At 48.6% G+C, this 16,816-nt stretch overlaps 1 protein-coding gene across 8 annotated transcripts in view; it reads left to right on the top strand.

The window, feature by feature from the left end:
- STPG1 (sperm tail PG-rich repeat containing 1) overlaps positions 1 to 16,359 on the top strand; it is a 53,672-nt gene extending 37,313 nt beyond the window's left edge. For all 8 annotated transcript variants that reach the window (XM_053576126.1, XM_053576127.1, XM_053576128.1 and 5 more), the window contains 3 exons: positions 2,714 to 2,879; positions 11,423 to 11,613; positions 13,860 to 16,359. In XM_053576126.1, the coding sequence (XP_053432101.1) occupies positions 2,714 to 2,879; positions 11,423 to 11,613; positions 13,860 to 13,936 (434 nt within the window). In that variant the 3' untranslated portion in view covers positions 13,937 to 16,359. The remainder of the gene's footprint in view (positions 1 to 2,713; positions 2,880 to 11,422; positions 11,614 to 13,859) is intronic.
- Positions 16,360 to 16,816: the final 457 nt, after the last annotated feature.

The following is a 16,816-nucleotide window of genomic DNA, read 5'->3' as shown; positions in this document are numbered from 1 at the left end:
TTGCATCATCCCAAGGGCAAAACCCCACCTTGTTTATTTATACAGAGGAACAAAGCCGGCATCCCTGGGGTTTGGCCAGAGTCCCCGCCAGTGAGCCCTGGGATGTGGGCACCTCCACAGCCAGCTGCTCCTCCCACCCCTGGAGGATCCTGAGATGCCCTCAACCCCTTGTACACAGAACAGGAGGGGCAGAGGTGGTACTAACATGTGTTACAGTCCTCCTAGTGCCAGGATCCATGATCTCATTGAATGCTCCAAACTCCCAGGGAGCCTGTGCTTGCTACATAAGTTCAGAAACTGTGCATTATTGTTGTTATTATTTTATCCCCATTTTATAGACAAAAGCGTTACATAAAGCAGGTGACTAGCTCAGGCCCTTCCACACTGACACCTGGTACCTTCAGATCACCACCATCCTTTGCCCCATGCCCACCCCCCAGGCTTTCCGGCAGTTGGCTGGCTGGTGGTGGCAGCACAAATGCTTTTTATTGGTTGCTTTTGCTTTCCAGTATTTTCCATATTTAGTGATTCAAGTGTTGCTTTAACCTGTTTTTAGTAGGAAAATATATACAGAGAGTGCCAAAAAGGATGTATACAAATTTTAAGAAATGAAAAAAAAAAACTATTGAAATTGTAATACTGAATATGTACCAATAACAAAAGATGAATACAACTCATGATTGAGCACCTCTTGTAATTGTAAAAATCAAACGTGGCTTGAGTATTACAATTTTAACACAGTTTTTCCTTTCTTAAAATGGGTATACATTTTTTGGAACCTGTGTGTATAAGATATATATGAGAGAGAGAAACAGAAAGGTGATATGAAAGATATATACCAATATGGTAAATGTTTCTGACATCTGCTTTTTAAACATTTAAGCATAGATTGGGAATATCTTTTCATGTTATTAAAAATCCTTCTAGAACATCAGTTTTCTTTTCTTTTTTTTTTTTTTTTTTTGCAGTTTTGGCTGGAGCTGGACTTGAACCCACCACCCCCAGCATATGGGGCCAGCGCCCTACTCCTTGAGCCACAGGCACTGCCCTCTTTTTTTTGAGACAGAGTTTCACTTTGTCACCCTCAGTAGAGTGCTGTGGTGTCAAAGCTCACAGCAACCTCAAACTCTTGGGCTCAAGCAATCCTCTTGTCTTAGCCTCCCAAGTAGCTGGGACTACAGGTGCCCTCCACAACGCCCAGCTATTTTTAGAGACAAGATCTCCCTCTTGCTTAGGCTGGTCTTGAACTCCTAAGCTCAGGCAATCCGCCAGCCTTGACCTCCCAGAGTGCTAGGATTACAGGTGTGAGCCACTGCACAAGGCCTAGAACATCATTTTTAATGGATGTATAATATTCCATCATATGATGGTACCATGTATTAAGGAACAAATGCTCTCTTGTTGAAAATTTAGGTTGTTTTAAATTGATCACTAATGTGAATAGAATTATGATGAATATCTTTGTTGCTAACAATTTGTGTACAATCAAGATGATTTCCTTCTATAAATTGCTCAAGGTGGAATTTACTAAGTCAAAAGGTATGTAAAATATTTAAGGATTTTGATATTTGTAACCAAATTGCCCTTTAGTATAAGAATAATTTATCATCTTGTTTCTATGGGGTGCCTGTTTTCCTCACCTTTGCCGTCATTAGAGATTATCATTTCAATAAAATGTTACTCATATATACCTACTGTTATTTTCAGTACTTTCACAATGGAAAAGTAAATTTTATTTAAAACAATTAAAATCAACTTTACCTTTTCCCCACTTAAGATGCCTCCACTAATACAGTTGTTTTCACTTTTCTAGGTTCCCATTATTTTTATTCAGATGGGTCCTTTTGTACATAGATGTCATCATAGTACACGTAGACTTCGAGGCTTTGATTTACTTTTTTTTATTCATATCTGTTTTCAGAAACATTTCCATGTGGCTTGGCGCCCGTAGCTCAGTGGTTAGGGCACTGACCACATGCACTGGGGTTGGTGGGTTCAAACCCAGCCCGGGCCTGCCAAACAGCAACAAAAAAATAGCCACGCATTGTGGCAGGGCATCTGTAGTCCCAGCTACTTGGAGGCTGAGGCAAGAGAATCGCTTAAGCCCAAGAGTTTGAGGTTGCTGTAAGCGATGATACCACAATACTCCACCAACGGCGACTTAGTGAGACTCTGTCTCAAAATAAATAAATAAATAAATAAAAAATTCCATGCGGACGTATGTTCTTTCCTATATATCACTGTCAGGGCTGACATTCCACCAGATGGGGCTGCAGTTCCCATAACTCTGCCCCTGAACTTGGACTTCAGGCTGTTTACACTTTCTCACATTGCAGCTTCCTATTGTGTACATATTTGTGCTTAGAATTTTTGCATTCTGTTGAAAAATTTTCTCAACTTGTGAGCAAAAGGAAGCCTGTGTCAGAGTGTGCAGACACCTTCAAGGCTTTTTTTTTTTGGCAGTTTTTGGCCAGGGCTGGGTTTGAACTCGCCACCTCTCGCATATGGGGCCGGCTGCTGCCAGCTGAAAACACACATGGTGCCAGTGTTTTCAGTAGTGAGCACTATTTTTGTTTCAGGCAGTCCTTCCACGTGGCCATACTGGAGTGATAGTGCCTTATAGCTATCAAGTATATTCTTAGGGGTAAGGTACTGCTTTTCATTTATTGGAGAAGAGTTCCTTATTGTGTTTTAAAATTTTCTTTCTGCTTAGGGCATTATAATGTCAACGAATCCCTTGTGAAGCGATCGCCAAAGATATTAATGTCTTGTTTTAAATCAAAAACTGAACGTGGATTAAAATTGACGTCAACAGGCCCAGGACCTGGTTATTACAGTCCAAATGATGGCACCAAAGTTCAAAGAAAGACTCTTATCCCGTGAGTCCAGATCATTCTGCTCTTTTGAAAGGTGTTCTGGGGAAGGACCTCAATGTGGATAGAAAAGGAAGAGGTGTCACTGCTCGGCAGGCCCAGTGCCAGGGCACGCTTCCAGGGCCCTTGTTGACACATAATAGGTGCTCAGTAAATACTTGTCAGATGCATATACAACTGCTATGTGCCAGGAACTTAAAATCTTATTCAATTATAATAATAACCCAGTTGTAAGAATTATTATTCTTACCTCAAAGAAGAGGAAGTAGGCTTCAGTGAGTCTGAGAGATTTGCCTGAATCCACATTAGGACTATCTGAATCTTTCCACCCTTCCCAGGATGCTGTACTTTCCTGGTACTGACATTATTCTGTTTTTATAACACAAAATCTTCTACTGGGGTGGCAGGATTTACAGAAGCAGTGAACCTCTCATAGTTTTTATACTGATGGACTTTTAAGCCCAGACGTTGGTCAGACTGGCTGGATTTGTACTTCGGCTCTGTGGTTTTCATGCTGTGTGACCTTGGGCAGAGTTCTAACCTCTCTGAGCCTCTATGCCCTCATCTGTAAAGTGGGGATAATCTGTGCCTCATAAGATGGTTTTCAGAATTAAAAATGTATGTTGGCATATATTAGGTGCAAATGTTGACTCAATAATAACAAATTTTAAAACTGAAGATAGGGATTTGTGTTACCGTTTTTACAATTCTGCTCATTTAATGTTACTTTCACCTGAGAGGCTCAAAAACTCACAGAGCTTGTTTATTCTTCAAATAGTTCTAGAATTTCTAAAACTAACTGTAGTTAAGCTCAGTCCTGTGATCATTTTCTAAGCTCTCAATCCTGCATAGCTCCTCCAGGCAGGGCTGGTCATTAGGGGGGCTGACCAGTAGAGTTGGACTGAGCATAGAGCCACCTTGGTCCCTCCTGGGAGGTCAGGCAGGTAGGAGGGGCCATAGCCACAATGGGTCAGAAGTCCAGGCAACCCAGGGAGGCTAGCAGCATTGGACAGAGCCCAACCTTCAGCTGAGGACAGAGTAAGAGAGAGGAGTAATTGTGAATCTGCCAAGTCAAACGTAGGATCTGGAGCCTCAGAGTCCACCAGGCAAGTCCCTTCTTCCTTTTATACTTGGGCTGCAGAGCTCAGGACTGGGGCATGCAACTTTGTCCCTGCTCTGCCAGTGACATAGAATGGTTAAGAGGATAGGTGCTGGGGTTGATAGACCTAAGCAGGAATCCCAGCTCTGTCCCTTCCAGAGACTTCTCTTCTCTGAGTCTCAGTTTATCTAAGTGGAGATAAGAATCTTATAGGAGGTGACACCTGTGGCTCAAGGAGTAGGGCGCCGGTCCCATATGCTGGAGGTGGCGGGTTCAAACCTAGCCCCAGCCAAAAACCACAAAAACAAAACAAACAAACAAAAAATATCTTATAGGAATTCTGTGAGGTTTAAATGAGAAAATACTTGAAAATAGATATTACTCTTATTATTACTATGTTATTATTCCATATCTTATGTACCTATTGGGATATAGGTATAACTGTTATTTACCATAGCAGCTCAAGCTCCCAGGGCAAATCTGGAAACTTCTTCAAGGAAAATGATGAAATGAGGTAGGATACTGGAGAACACTCAGTTTTTAACTGTTTTGCCCATAGAAGTGTCTTTTGGCTTTTGCTCAAGTTTAGACAAGTGGTTTGAAATAATTCTCATTTTATGGTATTTGCATCTGTCAGTCAACGGGCTCTGAAGGTATCTAGTTCTGTGCTGGAGGCTGTGGGGGGGCCCAGGTGAACAGAACACCCTACCTTTAGCCTGAAACCCGGAGCACACAACAAAATGCCAGGTCATGTGGGTCCCAAGGGGCAGTGTGTCTGGGGGTACCTGGGGCTCACTGGCTCTCTGTTGATGCTTCATACATAGAAGGTGTTTAGTTAATAAGTCTAGGAAATACTGGATAGTAACTCTGCCCCTGGGAGCACCACAGTGTACACAGGCAGATTAAAGGCTCTGAGAAGGCCTGCAGTAAAGGAACCTGTTAACCCAATATCTCTTAAACTTTGGTGCACCTAGAGGAGTGGATGGCATCCCAGGCTCTACAGCAGGATGTCTGTGTAACTGGTGCTGTGGTCCAGGGCTGCTCTCAGCCCCTCTGAGCTCTCATTTCTCCATGAGTAAAAAGGGGAGCCATCTTACCATTTCTGACACATCATGACCCCAGCTTTGCTTGCCATGACACTCAGGGGAGTGCACGGGGCAGTGACTGTAGAGCCAGCTTGGACCCACAGAGGAGGTCCAAATTATGTATTTTAAAATTGACATGGGAAGGATGAAGCTGAGAAATCTGTAATTTCGTTTAAAAAGTAAGAAGCTAAATCTGGTGCGCTTTGGGCTCTTCTAAAAAAGCATCCATCTGTTTCCGTTGAAATGGGGTAGGAAACTGGGTAATATAAAGAAAACCAGAGTGTTGAGGGAATATCTGAACCCCAGTCTCTGATTCCAGCTCCGTTCCCTCCTGTGTCTCTTGGGGGAAGAGGGGACAGGAGCCATGCGGTGGCCCATGTTCCGGGAGTTTGATCCTTGAGAGCATCTGTACTATGTCCTTCCTGCCTACCTGTACCTGTCCTGAGACTTTGTCCACATCAGACCTGATCCTCTTCAGATCTCCAGGGCTACATGGACCAGCAATGGAGAAACTGAGCCTTGTCACTGCCTGTCTCTTTTGGAAATACACAGCTTGAGCCATCAGATTTCATACACATGTCCACACAATGGGAGACCTGGCCTCATTTGTCTTGGGTTGGGAGCACTTGCTCCCATTCTCGGGTAGGGTTGCAGTATTTCTGGGTAGTATTCTGGGTCTGCTTTAAGACACAGGAAGAGTCTGGGTAGATGTGACTTCTCCGTGGAGCTGTTTAGTCACCCCAAAAAATGAGAACCAGAGGCAAGAGGTTGAGTGATGTGACCACGGTGCTCAGGAGGCCACCAGAGATCAGGGAATGTGCTTGTCATATCTCCTGGAGAGGCCACAGAGAGTGGCCTGGGTTAGCACAGGCTCCGAAGTCAGGCCACCGTGGTACCCCTGTGTCTTCCTACTGGGAGAAGGGAGGTCCTTTAACTCAAATTCAGATTCATCCTTGGCGAATTGGGATAGGAACACCTCATAATGTGTTTGCAGTAAAAGATGATCCGGGTAACTCCCGTGGTAACTCGCATTCTCACCAAAGCCCGTGAGCAGATCCTCTCCATTCACTGATGGTTCTTGAGTTCCTGCAGGGCTGGCTCTGTGTTCACACCAGCATTGCTAAGCTCCTTAGCTGAAGAACACATCATGGGTGTTCCTTTGCTATAGCCTCCTTGCTGACTCAAGAGCTAAGAGGATTTATCAGCTTCTAGGGTTTAGCTTTAGAAGCAAAGTGAAGTGTCAGCCAAGGTTTCACTTCTTGAGGTCTTCAATATTCGTCACTGTGGTGACTCAATGAATTAGGGTGAGTCAGGGGAAGGGTTTTTAGAGATCAAAATAGTTCCTTCCAGATGCTGCCTTCCAACTCAAGCTCGCCAGCGAGGAGGTGGAGCACCCCGAGACACCTTTCTAACCCTTGATCTACTTCCTGGAGTTTTGAAGCCACTGTATTTGCACAGACATGCTGTTCTGTCACAGCCAGAGCCGAAGAATCAAGCCCTGTTGGCCTCGCTCCAATTTGGGTAATTACGTTAGACCCACCTTAAGTTCCCCTGGGATTCTCAATTAGATATGGGATGCTTCTTCCCAAGCTTGGCTGTAATCTGTCACCGCTACCCTGTTAAGTAGATACTGCATTCCGCCCCAGAGGCAATCCGGCTGCCCTTTAATGATGAGAAAAATTGCCCCTTTATCCCTCCTGACCCTGAGAATCCCTGAGGCAGAGTGAATCTGTGCCTGGGAGTGTCCCAAGGGTCTCGGATGCCTTCCTCAGGTGACCCGCTGAGGCCTCATAGACATTCATTATTCTTGGACAATTTGCAAACAGCTCACTTTGGAAGCTGCAAACAGTCTTAATCTAGTTGTGGCCAACTCAGAGCCTTTGATAGATGTTTTCTTTCCATAGGGCAGGCCCGGGTTGGCTTTTATAACTGAGCAATGAGGCTCATAAAAGTCCCGTTCACAATGTGCTGTGGGCTGCCCTGGGTTTCATCTGGCCTGACATTCGTGATTTGCCAGCCTCACCTCTCCACAGAGACACCAGCCCTGGGTGAGGATAAAACTGTCAGGTGGGCCTCCCTTCCATGCTTCAACTCCTCTGCTTTTTCTCTGTAGTTACACAAATGTCTCTGGAATAGGGCTGGGGGCCTCAAAGCTGAGTAAAACACAATCTCCTCCCTTAAAGAGCTAGGCAAGTTAAAAACCACAGAAAATCTAATGTGTTAAGTGCAGACAAGGGAAGAAAAGCCAGACTGCGTTGAGGGGCCAGCTCTCTAAGAGCTCTCACAGAGGATGTCTGGTGTCACCAACTCGCTAACTCTCTTACCTGTGGGTAGTTTGCAGTGAAGTACAGACTCGCTGAGGTGACAGAGCTGGGACTGGAATCCAGGTCCGTCCTGGTTGGGACGTGCAAGGCAGGTGGGGGGTGGCGAGCCGGGGACACGCGGGGGGGAGAGAAGTTCCTCTGAAGGAGATGGGAAAGTGAAGAAGGAAATAGTTTGCGGGGAAAGTTGGTGTTCCTGATGGAAGGAGCAGCACAGGCAGAAGGCATACAGTTGCTGGCGGTGTTAGGTGTTTCTGGAAGGGAAGATGGGAGCAAGGACGCAAAGGCGATGAGGCTGGACTGAGAGGCCATAATCGAGCTTTGCCTTTAACTCCTCCGCAAGTTTTTTGTATTTTTTTTTTTTTCAGAGACAGAGTCTCACTTTGTTTGCCCTCCATAGAGTGCTGTGGCATCACAGCTCACAGCAACCTCCAGCTCTTGAGCTTAGGCAATTCTCTTGCCTCAGCCTCCCAAGTAGCTGGGACTACAGGTGCCCGCCACAACGCCCCATTATTTTTGTCACAGTTTGGCCGGGGCCGGGTTTGAACCCGCCTACCCTCGGTATATGGAGCCAGCACCCTACTCCACAAGTTTTGTAAGGCGGGTGATTGGAGACAAGCAAACAACCCAGAAATCAAGGGCAGGTGGAGATTTGGCATCTTGGTGGCTGGGCCTCTGTCTCCATCTGTCCTGATTCCTGCTCCAGAGGCCATGGCTTTTCCCTCTCCCACACATTTGCCCTGCCCTTCCCTCTGCTGGAAATGCCCTTTCCCACCTTCCTCACCTGAAGATTTCCACTTACCTTGCAGGCTAAATGTTCTCTCTCCTAGGGTAGATTTCTGAATTCTGTCTCTTTCTGTGCCCTCAATGCACAGTATTTTTACCTCTATTGTAACAGATTTTATTTTTTTAAAAAATGGTACAAGTAGCCGGGCGCTGTTGCGGGCGCCTGTAGTCCCAGCTGCTCGGGAGGCTGAGGCAAGAGAATCACATAAGCCCAAGAGCTGGAGGTTGCTGTGAGCCGTGTGACGCCACGGCACTCTACCAAGGGCAGTAAAGTGAGACTTTGTCTCTACAAAAAAAAAAATAAATAAAATGGTACAAGTAAAGGACTAGTTAACCTTCTAACAATCCTGGGTGGCAGGTATCATTATTGTCCACCATTTTAAAGATGAAGAAACTGAGGCTTACGGAGGTGAAGAGCCTTTTCCAAGGACATACAACTGGTTGGATGGGGAAGTGGAGATTCAAACCTGGCTCCGCCTGAGCGCACAGCCTATACTGCCTTAAATTGTTACCAGTCATGATTGTCACTAGCAGTAGATTGTCAAGCCCTCAGGGGCATTCAGGTCTGTATCTTAGCACAGAACATTCTAGATTCCCAAGCACAGAGCCGCACACGTGGCTGGGCTCACTCAAGATCTGCAGAGCTGGGCTGAAGGTTCTGAGCCTGTCCTGGGCATATGGACGGCATGGAGGGCAAGGCACCTCTCTAATTCATTCCTGCCAGGAATGTTGGTAAGAGGTTAACTCAGCATGCTTCAACCTCCTGTGGGCTGTCCTGGCTAGGAAAGCAACACCTCGTGGTCTTCTCAAAGAACAGGGTGGGAATCTTGGGCTTGGGGTAGCCCAGACTGATGACCTCATACAATGGTTGGCTTATTCAAGCTCTAATTTCCAGGAATCAAGCCTGTCTGTTTATCATGCTAGCCATGCACTCATCAAATGTCTAGGGGTGTTTTGAAGGGGGAGCCACAAGCCAGAACAAGGAGAAGCCAGCTAACATTTACAAGGGGAGAGGTTGCTGATCACGCACTGTAACCAGTTCTTCCCTGCAGATTGGACAGGAAGAAGGGAGGCAGCAGTTCCCCCCTTCTTCTGTGGGTACCTTTGTTCTAAAAGTAAGCATCCAAGCCAGCTGCTTCTCCATGGAGTGATGTAAGTCTCCAGCAGATTTACAATGGCTTTCAAGGTCCTCCTGTCAGTGGGAGTGTCCCCTGCCTCAGGGTGACTCTGGTGTGAGTGGGCCCCTACATCACTCCTTCCTGAGGCTCAGTTGCTTCCCTGCCACCAAGCAGCACGTGGTGGTGCTACAGGGATGATTGTGATAATAGTAACTACTTCTGCACACCTACTATGTGCTGGGGCTATGCTAGGTGCTCTCCATGCCTTTTCTCTATTCATCATGACTCCCTTGTAAAGATTTGGTGTTGTTGCTCCTTACTGTATACACTGACACAGAGGCACAGAGAGGTCAAAGGCTTATTTGAGGCCTCACAGCAAGTAAGTGGTATGTCTGGAATCCAGACTCAGGCATGTGACTCTCAAACCCAGGCCCCTCCACCATCATGCTTTCTCCAAATTGCTAGGTTCTTGAGTTCTACCCCATATCCCATGAATTTGCTCTGTGACTTTGATGAGTTACTTTGTCTTTCTAGACACTAACTTCTTTAGCCAAGTAAGGTGGTTGAATAAGACATCTCTGGGTCCCTTTGAGCTATTTGGGTTTAAGAAGGTGTTGGCCAAAGGGCAGCAGCATCCCAGTGGCCAGGAATCAGGTCTCTTCCTCTGCATGGCTGGGCTGGCTTCCAGGTGGGGAGAGGCTCCCTGGCTGTTCGGTGCTGAGAACCTTCTCTTCCCTTCTGTTTAGAGGCCTTGGAAGAAGCCTCAATTGAGAGGCAGAAGGAAGGAGCCCTCTATTGTGTGGTCAGGAGAGCAATGTGGCTCCTATACCACCCCAGACCACTCTCGAAGCCCAGGAAACTTTGAATCCAAACCTTATGAAAGGGATCTCAGAGGTCATCTTTTCCAATCCTTCATTTTACAGATGGGAAAACTGAGGCCCAAAGTGACTTAGTGACAGAGCTAGGTCTTGAGTACAAGTGCCATTTCTTTGTCATTTAATCTCTCAACACCAGAGTAAAAGAAAGAGTCCCTTTCCAGAAGGGAGTGGCAGACACTCCTGAAAATAAACAATACAGTATAAATGGAAGTTCTGACGCAGAGGTCTCTTGATTTCCAACCCAGTGCTTTTCCAATCCCACTCCTGCCTTGCCCCGGAGGACATTTAGTAGAATTCTGGAAAGAGATCACTGGAGCGGCCTCTAGAGACCTGCAGGTCTAGGGAAGGCAAATCCCTGCAATGTGGATGCCTGTTCCTTATCCCTGGCCAGGGCAGACTTCACAAGTGGATCCCCAAGGCCTCTTCCCATCCAGCCCCTGTGAGGCCTCAGTTCTTCTTTTTCCTTTTTTCTGAGACAGAGTCTCACTCAGTTGCCCTGGGGTTAAATGCCATGGTGTTATTGCTCAGAGCAACCTTAAACTCTTGGGCTCGGATGATCTTGCCTAAGCCTCCTGTGTAGCTGGGACTACAGGCGCCCGTTTCACTTTATGGCCCTTGGTAGAGTGCCATGGCATCATACAGCTCACAGTAATCTCCAACTCCTGGGCTTAAGCGATTCTCTTGCCTCAGCCTCCCGAGTAGCTGGGACTACAGGCGCCCGCCACAACGCCTGGCTATTTTTTTGGTTGCAGTTCAGCTGGGGCCAGGTTTGAACCCGCCACCCTCAGTATATGGGGCTGGTGCCTTACCGACTGAGCCACAGGCGCCACCCAGGCCTCAGTTCTTTTCACAGAGGTCCAGCCAGGACCTCCAGTTGATCAGAGTTGGCGCAGGTGGTAAACGCCGCTTGCTGTTCCTGATTAGCTCAACAACAACATCCGTAACAGTGCACACGGAGCTCCCACCATGTGCTGGACCCTGTCTTGAGTGCCGTGTTTTGGATGCATCAGTCATTTCCCTTAACCCTACAACAAGCTTATGGGGTTGGTACCATTAGGATTATCACGTGCAGAAGAGGAAACTGAAGCCCAGGGCTCCCGGCTCAGTGGCAGTGGAGCTAGGGCTCTTCCCAGGCCTCCTGAAGCCACGTCCAGTCCTCTTGCTGACCGCTCAGTGCTATGCAGGCCTCAGCTGTGTCTAAAACCTGGCCTTTCCCCAATAGACAACTTGAGTGACGTCTTTCCGTTTTGTTTTTTCTGAAGGAAAAACCCCATTCTGAACTTCTCTGCCCAGCCTTCGTCTCTGCCCCCGAAGCTTCCTCTCCCAGGCCCTGGGCAGTATGAGATCGTGGACTACACAGGGCCCCCCAAGCATTTCATCTCTAGTGCATCGTTCGTGTCCAACACCAGCCGGTGGACGTTGGCGCCAACCCAGCCAGGCCTGCCTGGCCCAGGTCAGAGGACTGTTTTAAATGATTGTAAAAACCAAATCTGCAATTGTTTGTCATTCCTGGGCCATCAAATGCCACTGATTTATAGGCTGTTTGCCCAACCGGTTACAGGGGTAAAAGTAGATTTAGAAGAGTTATCGGCTCACATTTTCAGAGTATAAAAATGTTTTGTTTTTTAAGGTAAAAGGGCCCTTAGAGATGATTGGGTGGGGGATTCATAACTGAAGACCTGGGAGGCTCAAAGATGGGCTGTCAGGGGACTGCAGCTCCATAGTTGTCTGTGGATTTGGGGGCACGCAGACATTGCTTTCTGGGAAAAGGAGACAGAGCTTTTGTCAGGTTGTCCAAAAAGTTCTTAGCCTTAAAAATATTTAAACCACTGGTCTAATGTGGCCAACTCGTTTTGTAGACAGGGAAGGCCTGATGAGCAAGTCAGTCACAGACCCACAGTGAGGTGGTGGCGGGCACTGAGAGCTAGGTGCTTCTCCCTCTGTGCCTTGGTCATTATGAGATAAACCAGGCACTGTTGGACGGAGCAGCGCTTCTCAGCCATCCAGCTCCACTGCCTTTTTGGAGGTGACATTTAGTTATTAGCACTCCCTGACAGTGGCCAGAGCTGGTGACAGGTGGCATGGGAGGAAGAAAGCTGAGCCAGTGAGTGGGTTGCACTCTGCCTTTCTCTTTTTTTTCTTTTTTGGTAGAGACAGAGTCTCACTTTGTCACCCTTGGTAGAGTGCAGTGGCATCGCAGCTCACAGCAACCTCCAACTCCTGGGCTTAGGCGGTTCTCTTGCCGAGTAGCTGGGACTGCAGGCGCCCGCCACAACGCCTGGCTATTTGTTGCAGTTTGGCGGGGGTCGGGTTCGAACCCGCCACTCTCGGTATATGGGGCCGGCACCCTACCCACTGAGCCACAGGCACCGCCCCACTCTGCCTTTCAATGAGCCCTGACATTGTTCCCTCCTCCGGGAGCAGGGATAACTTTGGTCTGGTGCCTGCCCCCAGAGGCTACAGTCTAGTAGGGAGACACTGCTCCTCTGCACTTACAGGTGAGACTCATATAAGGTAGATGGCACAGGGGGAAAGCCACTGTTACAGCTGTGGTCTTGCAGATGTGTGATAAACTTATAAACTGCAGAGGTTTGACCCGGCGTCATCTGGCTAGGCCAGCAAACTCAGTGTGGGCCAGCAAATGTGCAGATGTTCAATACAATGGCGAGCTCCAGGAGGCCCAGGGATGGCTGGGGAGCCTGGTCTGACCCTGTTTGGCCCCATCCTCTAACAGAGATGTCCAGCTTTTTTTTTCCCCACTGGAAAAATAAGAGTTGTCTTAGCCCATACATTAAATATACAAACACTAATAATAAAAGCTGAGAAGGAAGGGAGGGTTGGAAGGAGGAAAGGAGGCAAAGAAGGAAGGAAGGAAGGATCGATCTATCCTGGCATACTTTGTATGATATATGGCACCAAAGCTAAGCCAGAAAAGTCCTCATAAAATCAGCTTGTGCCTGCAGCGCTGCAGGTTGGAGAGAGAGCGAGAGCAAAGCACCCCTGCTAGGGGCTTTGTCTGAGGGCCCTCTCTCTTCTGTGTATGGTGCCAGGCACCTGGCACAGAGGGACAGGCAGTGACTGCTGCTCTGGGCACCTGTGCCAAGACAGGCTTCCCTGCGGGGCCTTGGGCACATTGACGCACAGGCATCTGCCTTCCCAGCCTCCAGTGGGTGCAGATATGCCTGGACTGCCATGGGCTCCCCCAGCAGCTTCCCATATATACAAACAGAGATGTGTGCAGGACCCTCATAGACCAAGTCAGTGTCAACTGAGAGTTTCTGGTCACCTGGGGCTGTGATTCTCAAGCCCTGCCTAGTCCTGGCTGCTCATCTCCTAGAGAACTAAGTCTGTAATTGTCATGGCCTTCACTTTTCTGGAAATTTCTGAACTAAATCAGAACCCCCCCACCCCAAGGTGACGCCTTGCTTCAAGAATATTGTTTCACACAATTTGTTTCTCGAACTTCATAGGAAATGGTTTGGCTAATTTGGTTCTATTAAAGAAGTTAAAGGCAGAAGCCAGAGTTCAAGTCCTGCCTCAGCCAGTTCAAAGCCATACAACCCCTCCCCGCCCTCCCCACATGTGAGATACAGTGGTGGCAACAGTGGTCCCTGGCCTTTCCGACTCTGAGATAGAATTCCAGAGACTCCAGCAAGGACCTTTTCTCTCTTAATGCTCTCTCTCTCTCCCCCCTCACAGCCACATACAGGCCAGAGTTCCCAGGAAAGCAGTCCTTCCTCTACAACGAGGACAACAAATGGATCCCAGTGTTGTAGTGATGTCACACAAGCCCAGGGAGAAACCGTGCCACCGTCCCACCCCCACCCCAGCTTCCCCAGGACATTACCAGGAGAATGTGCATCGCTTGTGTGAGAGCTGATGACTTGGGAGCAGCTCTGCCACCCCTCCAACCTGGCATGGGACCTGAACTGCTGCCACTGCCCTTGCCTTGAGCTTCACCTGGAGACAGCACCCCACTCCTGCTGGGTCCAGTGGATCTTTGAGCAGAGAGGAGAAGTGGACAGAGGCCCCTGACTTCCCAGCTGGCTTCTGGTACAACTCCCCTCCACAGACTTCCTAGGCTCCTGAAGCACAGACTCCAAGGAGAACCAATCCGCAGCGAGGGCAGCCAAGGCCCATTCCCACCCCAGGACCCCGAGGCAGAGCCAGAGCCCCTGAGCCTAGGGCAGGCCTGTGAACCAGACAGTGCGGTGGGGGCCCAGGCATGGTCCCAACCCTCTGCGCCCCACTTCCAGGTGCCTGCTTCAGTTCCAGGCGCCAGCACAGTTCAGAGGTGCCTGTGACAGAGACACAAAGGGGTTGCCTGGGCTTTTTGTCTACACGAAGCCACAGTGTCTCACCTTCAGGAAGAACACAGAAGCCGGTCACCATAGCCACTTTTTCCCCATTAACTGCCTCTGGAGAGGCGGGTCACATCAGTTTACTGGCTTGGCATTGGATAGCACATGTGAATAGGATCCAGCGAGGCCACACTGTGCCCCACCCCTGCAGGCTCACACTGTCCCCAAACTTCCCCTTCCCCGCCTGGTCTCTATCCCCTCCCTGACCTCCTGCCCCAATGTCAGAAAAAGACATTTTGACCAAGTGTGACACAATCTTTAAAGGATTTTTTCTGGCCTGCCAAATCGTTTCCCCTCCACAAGAGGAAGAGATTCCCAGAGAACTGAGAAGAAATAAAAATGACCTTCCACCTCCTTGTCCTTCCCACCCCGCCCCCCCCCCCCGCCTTGGCACCTTCCCCACACCCCAGCTTCCCTAAACAGTGATGTTCTAAGTGGGGTCTCTGGAGTTTCTCCCCTTCCCTCCCCAGCCTCGCTTCCCCAGGGAGCTCTGCCCTTACTTCTCCCAGGGAATGTCACTTCCCAGGCCTTCCCTGGGATGGACTGGCTGTTGATTGGCTCTCCCTTTGGGGAGGGCGGGTGAGGCACAGGGAAGGAGCCTGTGGAGTAACATATCCCATTAAACTGCATTCTTGCTTCTCACAAAAGCTGGCCCTTCTGTGAACTTCAGCTTCCCACAAGGGCTGGGGGGCTTTGGAAGGAACGAGAGGCCACCTAGAACACAGGAGATCTGGGCTTAAAGGCAGAGACAGTCTGTGCTTCTGTGCGCCCAGGTCCTTAGCTTCTCCAGAGGAAGGGCTGGGTTGGAATGCAGGGCCTCTAAGGTCAACCCCTTCCAGGAGCTGGGTGGGCAGGGCCTCCAGCAAAACAGGTCAGGTAGGGATGGAGATGCTGGGCTCTGGGAATGGGCTGCTGCTGCCAGCTACAGGGCTTCCAACACAGCTCCAGGGACTTGTTCCCAGATACGGTAAATTTTCTAGTAGCATCTAGAAGATCTTTAAAACATAAAAGCTCTAGATTTTAGATGTTAACAACTATATTCAATTTAAAATTTTTGCTTGGACTAAAGGAAATTGTTTTGCTGGCCATCAGTTGGCCACCTCGGTGCTAAAAGTTCTGGAAGATCCTTCAACGGTGGTGACCTTAAAGCTGTATCTTTGTTTGATCACAGATTGTTGACAGTGGGGCCAGATCCAGAGGCTTCGGTTTTAAGGTCCATTTGTCCCTGAGTCCCCTTGGCGACTTTAGCAGCCACTGGGCTGGGAGCAGCTGGCCCTGGGGTCGCTCTGGGCAGGGGCTGGTGGTAATGCGTTGGACAATGGTGACAGGCCTCCTCTCCCCTCAGACAGCTCTGCCAAATGAAGAGTGTCTCAGAAGCAGCCCCCGTCAGGTGGGGTCAAGAAAGAAGGAATCTGGAAAGAGCAGAGCCAGTCAGACCTATGGATGATGCGGCTGGGCTTAGGCACTGAGGCCCTGAGCCCAAGTGGTCTGCCTTGATTGTACCCAGCTGTGGCTGGACATTGCAACTGCCTCGGGTCACTAGGCAGACAGCATGCCTAGGCCCTACCCCCAGAGGTCTGACCTAGTTGACCTGAGGTAGGGGTCAGGCATTGCTATCTTTATTCCAGTTCTTAGTGTGACTGTAATGTAACTAGTTAGGATTAGAGACACTGAGAATTTAATAATTTCCCAAATTTTCATGTGCCTGCAACTCACTTGGAGATCTTATTAACACATTAACTGCTATGTGAGTTGTATTTAACTTATGCTAGTTTTGAGCCTGGGGCCTCGCAAACCATATGTAACTCACACATCTCTTGATCTATCTTGACCTAATAAAACACTGTAGCCCCAAGGAAAAGAATTTTTTTCTCTAGTGTGATGGTCAATGTGTTAAAATGCAGATTCAGTAGGCAGGGGAGGGGCCTGAGAGTGTGTACTTCTTTTTTTTTTTTTTTTTTTAATTTGGCCGGGGCTGGGTTTGAACCCGCCACCTCCGGCATATGGGACCGGCGCCCTACCCGCTGAGCCACAGGCGCCGCCCGAGAGAGTGTGTACTTCTAAATGCTCCGAGATGATACCCCTGCTGCTGGGCCACAGGCTGCACTTGGGAGTGTGAGGGTCTCGCCTCCCCTGCCTTTTTTTTTTGAGACAGAGTCTCACTCTGTCACCCTGAGTAGAGTGCTGTGGCATCACAGCTCACAGCAACCTCAAACTCTTGGGCTTCAATGATCCCTTTACTTTAGCCTCCCAATTGGCTGGGACTACAGGCACCTGCCACAATGCCCAGCTCAT

The sequence above is a fragment of the Nycticebus coucang genome, chromosome 22 (assembly GCF_027406575.1).
Source record: "Nycticebus coucang isolate mNycCou1 chromosome 22, mNycCou1.pri, whole genome shotgun sequence".
NCBI classification, from domain to species: domain Eukaryota; kingdom Metazoa; phylum Chordata; class Mammalia; order Primates; family Lorisidae; genus Nycticebus; species Nycticebus coucang.
The sequence above is the reverse complement of the archived record's forward strand: the minus strand, read 5'-3'. Positions and strand labels throughout refer to the sequence as shown.